General features: G+C 45.4%; 1 protein-coding gene across 2 annotated transcripts in view; it reads right to left on the reverse strand.

The window, feature by feature from the left end:
* Positions 1-12,306: 12,306 nt before the first annotated feature.
* Positions 12,307-14,793, reverse strand: part of ATP2A2 (ATPase sarcoplasmic/endoplasmic reticulum Ca2+ transporting 2) — a 102,366-nt gene continuing 99,879 nt past the window's right edge. Inside the window, exons 21-22 of one of the 2 annotated variants that reach the window (XM_075898597.2) lie at positions 13,381-13,421; positions 12,307-12,589 (exon numbers count right to left, since the gene is read on the reverse strand). In XM_075898597.2, coding sequence (XP_075754712.1) covers positions 13,408-13,421 — 14 coding nt within the window. In that variant the 3' untranslated portion in view covers positions 12,307-12,589; positions 13,381-13,407. Of the gene's footprint in view, positions 13,422-14,793 lie in introns of both variants that reach the window. The other variant, XM_075898596.2, reaches the window with a different exon arrangement.

The raw sequence follows: 14,793 nt of genomic DNA on the forward strand, positions 1-14,793 counted from the left end.
ATGGTGCTGGGGGGGGGGGGACTGGCTTTTAAACCAGTTCTCTCACCAGCACCAGCACCTGCTCTTTCTGATAGAGGCAGCAAGGGTGGTGAAGTGACTAGTTGACTATCCAATAAGCTTCTGCTTATCAGCTAGTTGACTAGTCACTTACATCTCTAGGGGTAACACAGTTAACCTCTACTGGGATTTCTTTCCTAATTGGAAGGTTGTACTATGTAAGGATAGATAATTATCTATGCAAATCTACTCTTCAATGGAGTTGTGTAAGGTCCATTCAGAACTTGGTCAGAGAGTGTGTATGTATTGATGATATTTACTTGCCAGCACATATAGCCTCTTGAAGTGACTTGTCCCTCTGGTGGTGCTGGAGGCTTATTGAAGGCATAAACCCTGGTATTACTCTGGGAAATTGGGATTATCCCATTAGTACAGGAGCTAAGTGGCCTGGAAGGAACAGCTGGATCTGAATTCCAGGCCCACTGCTGCCTGAGTGCCCAGAACTACGACCAGGTGCAGGGCAGAATGTGGAGCTGGAACTCAGATCCTTTCTCCAGCTCTGAAGTGAGGCTTTCAATAAGTGCGTGGGAAGCTAACGCCAAGTCAACTTACAATGATAGTTCTTAAAGGAGAATTACACACTGCTAAGGTTTGCTTTCAGGTGTGTGGGCTGCACTATAATCCCAGTCTGTCACCTGCCCTTTCTGTGAGGCATGCGTTTAGTTTCCCTACCTGTGAAAAAGCAATAAATGCATCTAGCCTGCCAGCTGTGGCTTGAGGATTCTGAAGGCTTTTCTTGCTCCAATGGCAATGCTGATTTTGTTTCTTTTCCTTTCTCAATGGTGGGGAGCTTCTGCCAATAACAAACCCTGAGAATGCTGGGGGGAGTGGGAGTGAGAAAGAGGGTTAGTTCTTCCTCTGCTGCATCCTGATTACTGCCCGCCTCTTTCTGGCTGTCCCATGGCCTGGAAAGTATTGCAGGAAGCAGGGTGAGCTGTTAACCTAGTTTTAGTCCTGGTGATTCACTGTCTAGTCTGTAAATTCAGAGAAGCTTTCCGTAGTAATGTTACTGCATCTATCGTCTGGCCCTACACAGGGGAAGAGACATTTATGATGGCTAACTCTGCTATTATGAGTAGATTTCTTAGCTTCATAGAGGCAACGATGTTCTTGGGCATGTGGTCATTACGTGAAATGAACCATTCCCTCTCACAGGCATAGAGCCTCGGATCTGTGCTCACTCTGGGGAGAAAGAAAAGGAAGTGACCTGCCTCAGCCCAGTCCATTTGCAGGGGTTGCTCACTGGTGAGTGTTCCCGTCTAGGGCCACAAGCAGGGTCAGGCATCTGTGGGTTATGACCGAGGATGGTTGTTATGGCACAGGGGTGATAAATGCTGGGACAGCTAAGCAGTGACTCTACTGAGATATTGTTCTTTCTGCACTACTTCTACATCAGTCCCCATTGAGGCAGCTACCCCTCTTTTTTTTTTTTTTCTGTTTGTCCTATGTAACCTCTCCTCATGGATTGGTTGCTCCCATTGCCAGCAAGCAGTAGAAAGACAGGGATACTCCAAACTGTTAACAGACCAGGGTTTGCAGCTGCCAGCCCCCTGGTGCACATGCACAAGAACAGCCCTCTTGCATCAGACCAAAGATCCCATCTAGCCCAGGACCCTATCTTCCAACAGGCCAGTGCCAGGAGCCCCAGAGGGAGTGAACAAGGTAATCAAGTGATCCATGCAGCTCTCCCCAGGAGAAGTGCCACCATGAGCAAGGCCCAGATTTCCTAGTGGCAGGGGAAGAGGTGTGTCTGCCTGAAAGGTTGCCAGGAGTTATCCATTGCTCCTCCTACTGCTTGTGGTGCTTGGAGGCTGGATGGCTCAGAAGACTGGAGATGGGAAAAACAGTCCCCTCCTCCCTGAATGGTATAGGATCAAATCCAGGGGTCTCAAACTCCCAGTCCATAGGCCAGGGCTACTCAACGTGTGGCCCATGGGCTGCATACAGCCTGCAGCTCGTTTGTTTGCAGCCCATGGTGTGGTTTGGGTTTATGTGGGGCTCAACATGTAGCCCACAGGTGGGATCCTTTGAACATGGCCTCCACAGGGAACACGCTCCACAACAGAGAAGCATCTCCTAGGTGGGGTGAGCATTGAAAGATGCAAGCGGGCGGGCGGGCTGGCTGGAACAGACGGGTACAGGGTGTCGGGGTTTCTAGACCCCAGGGGGGAGGTGCAGGGAGCACCGGGGCATTGTGGGAAGTGCTTTGTATTTATGCCCGTCAGTGTGAAAGGAGCTATTTGCATATATTTGCATATATATTTGCATGTATATGTAACCACACTTAAGTTGCGGCCCTCGGCATGTGCTGTGAGTATCAGTGTGGCCCCCGGGGCTTCCAAAGTTGAGTAGCCCTGCTATAGGCCATCCCCAGCCAAAGCATCCCCACCCAGCAGGGGGCTCTCTGTTACTGGTCCCTAAGCCCCGCCCCTTCTTGCTGTCATCCTGCCCTCTCTCCTGAAGCTTGGGGACGGGTCAGCAGGGGTGAGGAGACCTGTGGCGGTGGCAGCAGTTGTGCCCCCCTGCACTCCCTGCAGCAGCAGGAGCTGTGGGGGAAACAATGCATACTGGGCAAGTGCACCCATGCCTCTTGTCGCTGGGGCGGGGCACAGCACGACAGGGCCCGCCCACCCCATCGTCCCTGCAGCCACCTCCTCTGGAGACAAGGTGCCATGGGGGACGGATGGTGGGTGGATGATAAGAAGGGGTGGGTTTTGGGGGCCAATAACAGACTGTGCTCCCTCCTCCCCACAGTCTTCTGGGAGACCTGGCCTGGATTGTACAATTGTTCCAGCTGGGGATGGCCAATTGGGCCTCTGGTAGTTTGAGACCCATAGCAAATCCAAGCCTAGTGGCTTTTCAGAAGCCTGTGAAATGAGTTGGTGGGTTCTTAGACCAGCTTCTAGTTCAAACTTTCATTCTAATCCCACTGCCATGGACTGCCCTGGCTGCTGGTAGTCTCCCTGGAGAGGCTGCAGAATAAATTGACCAGTGAGATCTAATGATCTTTTTCCACTCTGGAGCTACTTCTACACAGCTTCCCTCTTCCACAAAAGCCTATGCAAATGAAGCACAGATTAGCATATTGCCATGCTTCATTTGCATAATTAATTAGGAGCTGCTTTTGTGCAAGAGGTTTCCTAATTTTTTTCAGGAAGAACAGCTTATGAGCAAGAGAAGGGTTTTGTGCAAAAAGGTGCTGTTTAGATGGCGCCTTTTTGCGCAAAAACCTCTTGCAAAAAAAGGCTCCTAAATAATTACGCAAATGAAGCACGGCAGTATGCTAATCTGTGCTTCATTTGCTTAGGCTTTTGCGGAAGAGGGAAGCTGTGTAGATGTAGCCTGGAGGTGCTCCCTGTGGCTGAAGACTTAAGAGTCAGAGGGAGGCCTCCTCAGGATGCAGTGCTGTCGGGATGTCGTTCTTCACAGGTGCTAAACTGATACAACTTTCAGTAAATCCGTTGTGTGTAACTCCTGCTTTGCTTCAGTGACACTCCAATACCCAGAGGAGAGGGGATGCAATGAATCAAGTTAATTGGAGAAACTTCTCTGTGGGGTTGGTTAAGTTCCAAGAGCCAAACTTACCTTTGTAATGGGCCCATTCAGAAACACTCCTCTCCCCCCAACCTAGTAAATCTAGATTTGGCTCTGTCTATTGCACAGGGAAAGTCACCTATCTTCAGCTTCAGGAGAGTGTGTTTGCTTTCACTGTGTCCCGAGTGCCAAGTATTAAGTGATCCAAGTGGGAAATGGCTCCAAGCTGCCCCCACATGGGAATTTCCAGGGCCTGCTCAGTCATGTGTATCTAGTCTTGCATTAAGGCAGAGCCTGCATGATGTAACAGTTGGGTGTGGCTGGTAAATGTGCAGCCTCCCAACACAAAGCTCCCTAGTTCAGTCAGTTGCAGTAAACGCATCAGTTACTGGACAAGCTGTAACAGGACTTATGTGCTTTGGAAACCTGGCCTCATTTTTACACTCCTCTTGCTGCAGGTATTAACAAATGGACAGAGTCTGAGCTGCAGTGAATTTTTAACTGATCTGATTTTCATTTATACAGTGAAAGATTTTCATGACTAATTTGCACAAGGGGAGTTTGGACTTTGGAACTAGAACCTCCCTTATCCACAAGCAGCACTTGTTAAGCACCTTTAATAACACGCTTGCCAACGTGCATACAAGAGGGCAAGGGCTAAGGCAATTTAAATTCCTATAGTCTGAGCATAGTGCTGGTATTATAAACTGAAGCATAGAGACTCTCAGTGCATCACTTCTAAATTGCTACATTGAACTTCCTCAGGGGGCTGAGAGGAGTAAAGGTCACTGGATCTCAAGGAAAGCGATCAAAAGGTGGGCTGTTTTTTCTGCACTCACAGTAATCCTTCTGCATTAGGAGCCAAGCTTCCAAGTACCCTACCTGCCCCCTTTCTTGTAGGTTTGTGCCTGCAATGAAGCATAATTGTAGTTTTGTCCCTGCCAACCATTGTGGGTGCTCACCCTCCCACTGTGATGTTGAAAACGGACCAACATTGTGCATACAAACTTGAGAGCAGGATTTCTTAACTGTAAGGCTTGTGCCTGTGAGTTAGGCCTAGAATAAAATTGCATTGCAGCAAGGTGGCCACCAGGCCCTCTGACAACATTTCTGGTCCCCAGGGCAGAACAGCTGATGGGGAGGAGGCCTCCCTCACATGTACAAGCCATGCCTGCATGGACTCAGCTCACCTGACATTTGGTCAGTGCTGTTCCTGTGCTGGCTGGTGCCCAACAAGCTGCCGTCTGTGCTGCTGGGTATACTCTCCTAGCGCAACCAGGGCTTCCATCTGACCACCCAGCAGGGTTTCCAAGTGTTTAATCATGCAGATCCAAAGATACTTGGCCTGCCTCTACCCTACCCCTTTCCTTAGGTCATGCTTTGTTCTGCCCTGTCTCCAAGACTCTGCCCCCACTCACTCTATTCTCTCTTCCTCCATCCCTGGCTCTTTCCCATCCTCACTCACTTTCACCAGACTGGGGCAGGGAGTTTAGTTGTGGGAGGGAGTGCAGGTTGCAAGCTCTGGGAAGGCATATGGGTGGGGGCAATCCCTGGCAACGGAGGCTGGAGCAGTGGGATGAAGGAGAAGTATGAACTGTGGGTTCTGAGCTGAGGCAGCAGGGTCGGGGTGCAGGAGAGTGTCAGAGGATTGGCAGTTACCTTGGGTGACTCCCAAAAGAGACTTACACAAGCATCACACATCTCTGGCAGTAGCTCCTAAATGGGGAGGTGGGCAGGGGATCTCTGTGTACTGCTGTCTGCAGGCATTGCCCCCACAGCTCCCATTGTCCACAGATCTTGGCCAATGGGCACTGCAGAAGTGGGGGTGGGGCTGTAGGTATGGTGCTAGCCACTTCTAGGAGTGGCACAGAGTGAGGATGGCCAGGCAGCCCCCTTTAGTCACACTGCACTCCTGTCAGTGCCTGGGTCTTTCTGTACCCTTTTAAATCACCCAGGCTATTGGGCAGTTGTCCCCTTTGCTGCTCCCATCGTCCGGTGTGGTAGCCACTATAAAAATGCAGTACTGAAATTGCTAATGGAAATGTGGTAAGATAGAATCATTGGCAGGACCTCATAGAATCCTAGGACACTAAAACAAGAAGAGAGTTTACAAGGTCATTGAGTCCAGTCCCCTGCCTTCACAGCAAGTCCCAGTACCTCCTGGGAAGTTAAGGAACCTCACCCCAACTTGGCTCTGTGGTTGGCTTAGTTCCAGGGGTCTGCACTGGAAATTGTCTCTCCAGGTCAGGGTGGAGACCTGTTGGAGAGAGAGATGGTGATTGGGGGAGACTCCTTATGTGCATGGGTGTGTTTAGGAGGTGCGTAGCTGTAATCTGGAAATGTTTACCATCATACAAGTCACATGGGCAGTGGGGAATGTTCTTCAAAGTTTAACAACTCAGTGTAGGGTGTCCTGCCCTAATGATCATTGGGCAGGGCACAGGAGCGAGACAGAACTGCTCAGTCTTCTGACATCCCAACCTGCTGAATGTGTGTGACTTGGCTACTAAAACGCCAGGCTGCTGCGTGTTCCATGGCGTGCCTGTGATATTATCTTGCTCCATTATTAAGCAATATTCTTTGACTTCATTGTGTAGGAAAAAGTGATCCTGCCGCCTGCGTACATAGCATGAGGCTTATGGCGTTTGTTGTGCTTCCCAAATTTGTTTTCCATTTATTAGGGTTGTTTCTCAACTTGCCTCCAGTAACTAACCCAACCCAGAGAGACTATAATGAACTGGACAATGTGAAGCATTTCTTTGGCACTGGCCTATCTGTCTATCATCAGAGTTATGCTCTGAATTTGCAGGGGCACAGATGACTCCTGCAGCCTCACAATTGTGACCTATGCACATGTGACAGGGGGAGCTCACATTGCCTGTGCAGTAAGTTGCTCAGCTGTTAGGCTTTTAAAGGCAATGGAATAAATTTCTCACAGATTCAGTCCTTTAGCCAGCTCCAAAGGGCAAGAGTCTGGTAAATGCCACCTGTTCCTTTTTGTTATTTGGAGCACTCCTCTCTTTAGAGTAGGTCCAAGCACAAGCTGCAGCAGAGAGAGTGTCCCCTCCTTTCTCCTCAAACTGCTCCAGGGGGGAGGATAGTTCTCTCACCACAACTTGTCCAGTCCTTGGCGCCGCTACTGAGACCAATACCAAGGAAGCCAATTTATGATGCAGGCACCTGTTAGCTGGGAACTGGCTGTGCCGCACCATATGACTTTCACAAAAGCAACTGAACATCCCTCTGCTACAATGGGAATAGCTGTCTCCACCAAGATAGTTTGTGTTTGAGCTGGCAAGTTAGACGTGGAAGGGATCTAGTGTTCCATTCCAAGTCCTCTGATCTAGTCAGTTCTCTGTCCCCGTTTTAACCTACTGTGTGCAAGCACGGGGTGAGGAACAGGATTAAAGGAGACAATCTGGCACTACATGCAGCTTGTTTCTGCAGTAGCAAACCAGGACACAGTGTGGCACAGATCCTGCAGCAGGAGGTTCTAAAAAGAGAACATGCGGTAGTGCTTCTTTTTAAGGTGACTCCGGTAAAGCGTCAGATCTCTTTCAGCAGGGTTAAGGATGTTAGTTAATGTCTCCTGTGGCCAGTCTTGAAACTGCCCCTTTTATCCCAATAACCCTTGTGTCCATTTTTCTAGTCAGAATCCCTAACATATCTCCCTCTCCTTTCTCCCTTCCCTCCCTACGTCTCTTTCCCCCCACTCCCCGTGGTCTTAACTAGAGCTTTTTCTTGGAAGAATAATGTTTTCAGCTTGCTGGCTGCCCTTGGATTGGTTCAAAATTTAAACTGGTTTCTCACAGCAAGTCACAACAAAGTGATTTTTCCATGTTCAGTAAGTGGAGGTGCTGCCTGTTTCTTCTACTTAACTTTATCCCGCTTCAAGTTCCTACTCTGTCTACTTGGGAACAGAGACTTGAGCTCACTGTTGTGGGTGAGTGCCCTACCCACTGGGCAATAGTTTACTCTCAAGGTGGGCTCTTAATCTCTGCTGGGGAAACTATTCTGCGCCACATGAATAGTTAAATAAATATTAGTTGGGGGAGAAAGAGACTCTAACCTGGTGGCAGGGCACTTGTGAGGATGAGGAAACACTGGTTCCTGTCCCTGTTGTATTAATTGTAACATCAAACATCTTCACCAGGAAAGACTGAGATCCACCCGAGTACTGCATGGCCTTGTGGTTTGCCTAAGACAGGGCTACTCAACATGTGGCATGTTTGTTTGCGGCCCTCTGTGCAGTTGGGTTTTACGCGGGGCTCAACACGTGGCCCATGGGTGGGAGCCAAAACAAAAAAGTGTTAATATAATGGTTGATACGTGTTTTATTTTCTGTTGCGATGCATTTTAGTAGTTAAATTCCTGGACTCTTGTTGCTCATTAAAAGTGCTGTCATATGGGTGGAAATTGGGTAAATATTGCATTTTATTAATATCAGCAGGACTGACTGAAATAGGGCCTGTGTGTTGTGTAGTCTTGCCTTAATCTTTGTATTCATGCCCATTAGTGCAAAAAAAGCTGTTTGTTTGCATACATTTGCATATATATTTGTATGTATATGCAACCACACTTAAGTTGCGTCCCTTGGCATGAGCTGTGAGTATCATTGTGACTCTCAGGGCTTCCAAAGTTGCGTAGCCCTGGCCTAGGATGTGGAAAATCCAAATAAATATCCTTGCTCCAGTTCACACCCTGGTGACTTGAACTCAGGTCCTGCATGAGTGCTCCAACCACTGGGCTGGACAGAGGGCCCTACTACCACATTCATGGAACGGCATGTATCTCTCCCTCTGAATCTAAGCCTTCGTCTGCTTTTTTGGATGGAAATATGTGGTGCCTTTGTGTAGAATTTGTGATGATTTGGTTGACAGCTGCATTCATCCTTGGTCGTGTTGGTCCCAGGATATTAGAGACACAAGGTGGGTGAGGTAGTATTCTATTGAAGTTACTTCTGTTGGTGAAAGAGACAAGTTTTCAAGCTGTACAGAGCTGCTCTTGAATTATAAAGCTTGTCTCTTTCATCAACAGACGCTGGCCAACAAAAGCTATTACCTCACCCACCTTGTCTAGCTGCCAAAAAATGCAGTTACGCAACTTGTAAAAAAAAACAACAACCAAAAGCCAACCCTTCACCTAGCTCGTTTTAACTGCTGATTATCACTTGTACTAAAAGTCCCTATGCCAATGTAAAGCAGCAGTTCCACATTACTGATAGTGTTGCCTGAGAACAGAGCCTCAACTGAAACTAGCACAGGGAGCAAATGATGTGGAGAACTGGCTTGGGGTTTAAATGCTGTGGCAGCAGGCCCTTGATAATCAGAGATGGTGAATCTTTGCTCTGTAAGGCAGCCTGATGATACAGGGAGAGCCCTTCATTGGGGCCGGCTCATACAGCTGTGCTAGTTATTTTTTGTGTCCGATGTTAATGATTAACCGAGGTGAAATGCTAAAGATTTCTAATTTATTTATCACGGGGTGGGCAAAAGGGCCTCCACAGGCTGGATCTGGCCTGCCAAGTGGGTTGATCTGGTCCGCAAAGGCCCTGCTATTCCCTCACCCCCCCAGGCCCTAGGAGCAGGAGGAAGTGAGGAAGTATCCTGGCCCCACCCTTTCTACTTGAGGCTTCGCCCTTTCCAGTGTGGTCTGGGGCCACTTAAAAAATTTCTGAAGTGGCCCCTGGTAAAAAAGTATTGCCCACGCCTGATTTAGCACCATGAGCAAAGCTAAATGCACCAAGGGGGCGTACTGCTTTCTCCTCTCTTGACCTCTCCAGGGAAATTCTGACTGCATTTTGGTTGGTTGAGGTCTGAGACATTTGCAAAACTTTGCTTCCCCTCCCCTGCCACAAACATCTAAGCATCATGTGTGACTTTCAGTTTTAGAAAGCAATGGTGCTGAACCTTTCCAGACTACTGCTCCCCTTTCAGGTGTCTGATGGTCTTCCAGACCCTCAAGTTTCATGTCACTTAAATTATTCACGTACAGAACCAGACATAGAAGTGTTGCTGTACTCTGTTATTGAAAACTTGCTCACTCTCATTTTTACCATATTATTATAAAATTGGAATATAAATATTGTTCTTTTCAATGTATAGTATAGAGTGCAATATAAATAATTGTACATTTTAGATTGCACTGATGTCGCTTGTGTTTTTTAATGTAGCCTGTTGGAAAAACTGAGTTAATGTACCCCCTGGAAGACCTGTGAGTAACCTAAGGGGGTACATGGGGGAGAACCAGTGCTATAAAGTGAAACTCATATCTATAGAGAGGACACACCAGACTGTTGTTTGTCCATTAGGACATTGAGCTCTGCACTGGAATTAACTTCAGACTGTTTTACAGAGCATTATTGCTCAGCTTCTATTGTGTCTCATCTGACCAAAACTGTAAAACCCATGCTAATGGCAGCATGTCCTAGGGTCCACTACTGGAAGAAGTCTGGCTGTTATGTAAGCATCTCATAACACACTTCAGGCACAACTCTGCATACTAGGAACCCAGCAGCCCATTAGCCTTTTGGTAGCATGTGTCAGTGGATTCTCTATTAGGGATGTAAAATCTCATTAGTTAGTTAACCAGTCAAATGTTAAGTTTGCCAAGCAGTTAACTGCTTAACTGATTAAGTGGGATCTGGGCGGGGGACCGCTGCAGCCCACTGGCTCCTAGACCCCATGGAGCAATCCTAGTTCTCAGTAGGCCTGGGTTGCTGCTCTGGATTTCACATCCTTATTTTGTACATCTGTTCATCACGACTCATGTCTAATGAGTTAGCACTAGTTGGGACTCAGAATGTGATGGCTACAGAAAATATTTAAGTCTTTGACAACATTGTTCTGTCACCAGATATGTGTCTGGAGGTGAGAATGTCGATGTGATGTTTGGAATGTAACTTGTTAACAATAGCAGTACAGAGTTTGAACCAGTTGTCTTTGGTTTAAGGACTTCTATGCACCACCCACTGTAGTACTGGCAACTGGCTTTTCAAGTGTGTTCTAGGTGCACACTATTACCAAGTAATGTAGCCATTTTGCTCTAGGTTTGCCTTTGGGGATTCTTAATTGAAAGGTATCCTGAAAATGCAATGTATGAAAAATGTAGCAAGTGGCACGCATCTTCTTAGCTGGCATGTGCTCTGAAATTGTGTATATATATATATATATATGAGTTTGTGCATCTGGCTGAGTGTCCATTTGTTCAAGCACTCCTCCTAACCCAGGGGTGGGCAAAAGGGCCTCTGCAGGCTGGATCCAGCCCACAGAGGCCCTGCTGCTCCCCCGCCCCATTAAGGCCTTGGGGTGGGAGAGTGCAAAGCTTCCTCCCACCCTGCCTGGAGCATGCAGTGGTTTGAAGTGCCGTGCGCTCCTCACTCACAGGGTGGGTGGAGATGTCACGTGCTCCCCCACACGCAAGCCCTGATTGGCCTGGGGGCAGGAGGGGTGCACAAAGTTTCCTCTGTCTTCGCCCCCCCCCCATGAGGAGCATGCAGCACTTCAAAGTTAGAGTTCCTTCCTGAACCACGAGTCCAGTTTATGCCCCAATGTACAGGTGAGATCCCTTTCAACTGTTTATCAGAGTTTAACTATGGCTTGAGCTTAGTTGTACTAGGGATGTTTGGGAGTGTAATTTATTAGTCATGTAGTCAATTACATGTTTAATCTGTAAGGGTTAGCATTGCAAACCCTGCTTGTGCCAGGTCCTGGAAACTACCCCCGCTGCTGCTCTGCACTACAAGCTTTTGTACTGCAGAGCTGCAGCAAGGGTTGATGCTTGGTCCTGGCCCAAGTCATTTCTGAGCCAGCTTGCCTGTGTGCCAGCTTTTAGTGCTTATACTGCAGAGCCACAGCAGGGGTAGTAAAAGCACTAAGAGCCAGCTGCAAGCAGGCTGGTTCAATTCTGGCTCCATCTGGGATCCAGTGTCAACCCCTGTGCTGGCTCTTAGTATGTGTACTGCAGAGCCGCAGTGGGGGTTGATGCCGGGATCCAGCACAAGCCTGAACAGAGTCAGCCTGTTAGCCAGGCCACTAAAAAATGTACTTGCACACGCTCATGTGCATGTGTGTGTGTAAGATAGGAGTGTTGCATTTAGTTAATAGTGTTAACCATTAATTGTTTAGTCGAGTACAGTATTACATCCATAAGTTGTACACATACAATCATCTTAACACTTAATTCAACGTACATGTATGTAAATGTCTCTCCTGATCTTGAGATTTGCTTCCTTTTAATTTAAATGAGCATCCCCTTGTTACAAGAATGAGCATCTCAGTGACCGTTCCTTTCCCATTCATTGTTTTTATATACTCATGTTGTCTTCTCTAAAGTAAATAGGTCTACTTTTTGCCCTCTTACATTGAGCATGTTTTCTGTGCCTGTTCCCTGTCTTGTATCATGGGGATAATAAATCTTGCCTACCTCAATGTATTTTGTGATGAGTATTTGCCCCACTGCTACAAAGCATTTGACAACATGGCCTTTGAGAACAGGCAGTCCTCTCCAATGTAGCCCGAGTGCATGACCCATAAAATTGTTTCCTTAGCCTTGAGTAACCCACCAAAAGTAGTCCACTGAGAGCTAGTACAATTGATCACAGGGGTTCCTTTTGGCCTTAATCTCTGGATCACAGAGAATATTAGTGGCCCCAGATGATTTTGGAGGTAACAATCTTTAATTGCAAGATAGAAAAGGACCAGCAAGAAAAAAAAATGAGTTGGGAAAAATGTTTATTTTGAAGTTTTTCCAGAGGGATTTTACAAACAATGGAGAGAGTTTTTAAAAAAATTAAGTGATCCAAGTACTTGACAGTGTCCCTTAGCTACATGCAAGCCCCTGGAGAGAAGAAAGAAAATCACCAGCAAGGAGGTCAATGCTGCAGGAAGAGCAGCTGGCACCTGCATAGTTCTAGTAGGAAAGATTGCAATGCTGTTGCTGCTAGTAACTGTCATCCTGGAATTAATATAAGACAGTGCTGAAGTATGTACACTTACACCTGCAGAAAACAAAGTGCATAAAATAACACACCAAGTAGGTATTGTAGAATTAATTTATTTACCCTGAAACAATGAAGTTAGGTGTGATGCTTATTATTGTCAGCATTGAACTAGACAATTGATCTTATTAACTCCTCCTAAAGGTCACATGCAGTTGTTATAACTGACACTTTCATTTTTAGAGAAATGCATCACACAAACACTTGTATTGCACCATTATCTGTCTACTGCTTTAGATTTAAATAAGTTACATTAGTGCAAGAGAGGTATCTTTGCACACAAAAAATAAAAAAAATCTGAAGTCATGAACTGGAGGCTTACAGTTTAAACATTCAACATCTGTTGTTCTTTTACTGAATTTATAAATAGTATAGCATATTGTACATAGCTGTTCATAACTAGTATGATTAGATGATACAATACAGAAAGATTTGGCTACTTACAACTGAAGGCATGCATTATCTATTATACATTTTATACAGAGAAATATGGAAACTTGGCTGACAGCTTCTTAATTCTGGCCTACTGTTTAAGAATAAACAAACAGTCTTCTCTATGCAACAAAGAAACCAAACTTCTCTGAAGAATTGTTTCCTGATTTGTTAAGCTATATTGCATGTTTGTACATTTGTATAACTGAAGCCCTAATGATACCACACATTTTCTCCACAGAGCTCACAATGAATTTTGTTTTAGGGAAAGCAAGTTTGTTTGTTTTTTCTACATGATACATGCAGAGGTTTTGCCAGATGTGTTGCTAAAACACATGCACGCAACAAAACAACCTTACATTTCTGCAAAATTGTTTAGGAAGCGATTACTCCAGCATTGCTGAAAAGGAAAGAAAAAGGAACCAATTAGTGAAAGGATGAATATTGCTATATCATTATAAAAGCAAGACTTGTAAGATCAATAGTGACAGAAGAGAGAATGTTAAGTTGGATAACGGATGTTTTAATTGAAAGGACACAGTCAGGTTTAAAAAATCCCTAAGCTTGAACTCCTTGGGTGCAATCTGGTCCTTACTGAAATCAGTGACAAGACTCCTACTGAGTTCAATAGGGCCAGGATTTAATCACCAAGAGATTCAAAGTAAAAGAATTCAAACTTAATTTGCCTTTGTGTAGTTTTGTATTCCTGTGTCTAGCCAATGGAAATAGACAAGGCTCTTCTCACTTTCAGCTTCTTATGCACTGACAAGCTTTTAATAGTTGAACCTCTGCATGAATTTTAAAAGTTTTTTTTAAGTATCATAAAAATGTCTAGCAGCTTTTTGAAAAAAAAAGTTTTTAAAGGAAGTTTTAGCTCAGGGTTGACCTAAGTGTCCCTTTAATTATCCAGGTTATGCAACTGGTTCTGGAAGTAGTAGTTAAATTTTATAGACAAGAGAGTTTGTAATAAAATGACACTTTATTCTGCATTTAAGGATACACACATTTTATTCCAATTCCCTACTGAGTTCTTATGACTATGTTGTAAAACACTGCCCTTTGCCCCCTTGACATTGTGGGCTACGGAGCTAAAATTTTTCAGAATATGCTCAATATTAATGCAACTAAAAGCTGTGATTAGCAGAGATTAGGGAAACAATGGTTAGAAATGCAAAAGGTAAACAAAACAAGTGCAAGAGAAATGGACAGTTTTGTATGAGATTTTCCTCCCTCCCATCTCAACAAATTCCATAATTCTTCCTGTTTGTCAATATATTCCTCTTATCAGCTGTGTTCTTGGAAGAAGCTAGAGGACTGCTGTACTGCATTTTATCATCACAGATTAAAACTTCATTTTCTGGGATTTAAATTTTCCAACAGCCTTCCACAACTTATCCATATAACAATGTTATAAAACTATTTAGTTTTACACAGACTCTGTCATATTTGTTCTCCTGAAGTGTTATCTAAAGAAATCAGGTACTGTTCAACTTGCATTTATGTAGGTAAAATAGAACTGCCATTTAAAATATAGCTCAGGAATAGATCTTTTGGGTAGCAGATACTATTGAGAGGAAACAATGACATGAATCTACACTATCACCATATCTGAAGTCCAAGACTAGATGCATCCAAATAAGTCACTTCAGCAATATTTTTTGTCTAGATAGAAGCAGCATTAGGTAAGATTTCAGCATCCCACAGAAGGTGCTCTCATTCAACCAAAAGAGATGCTTTCAAATCTTGAAAGACTTTTTTCCAGCATAAACCTT

Source organism: Pelodiscus sinensis, chromosome Z (genome assembly GCF_052426305.1).
Source record: "Pelodiscus sinensis isolate ZL-2025 chromosome Z, ASM5242630v1, whole genome shotgun sequence".
In the NCBI taxonomy this organism is placed as follows: Eukaryota; Metazoa; Chordata; order Testudines; family Trionychidae; genus Pelodiscus; species Pelodiscus sinensis.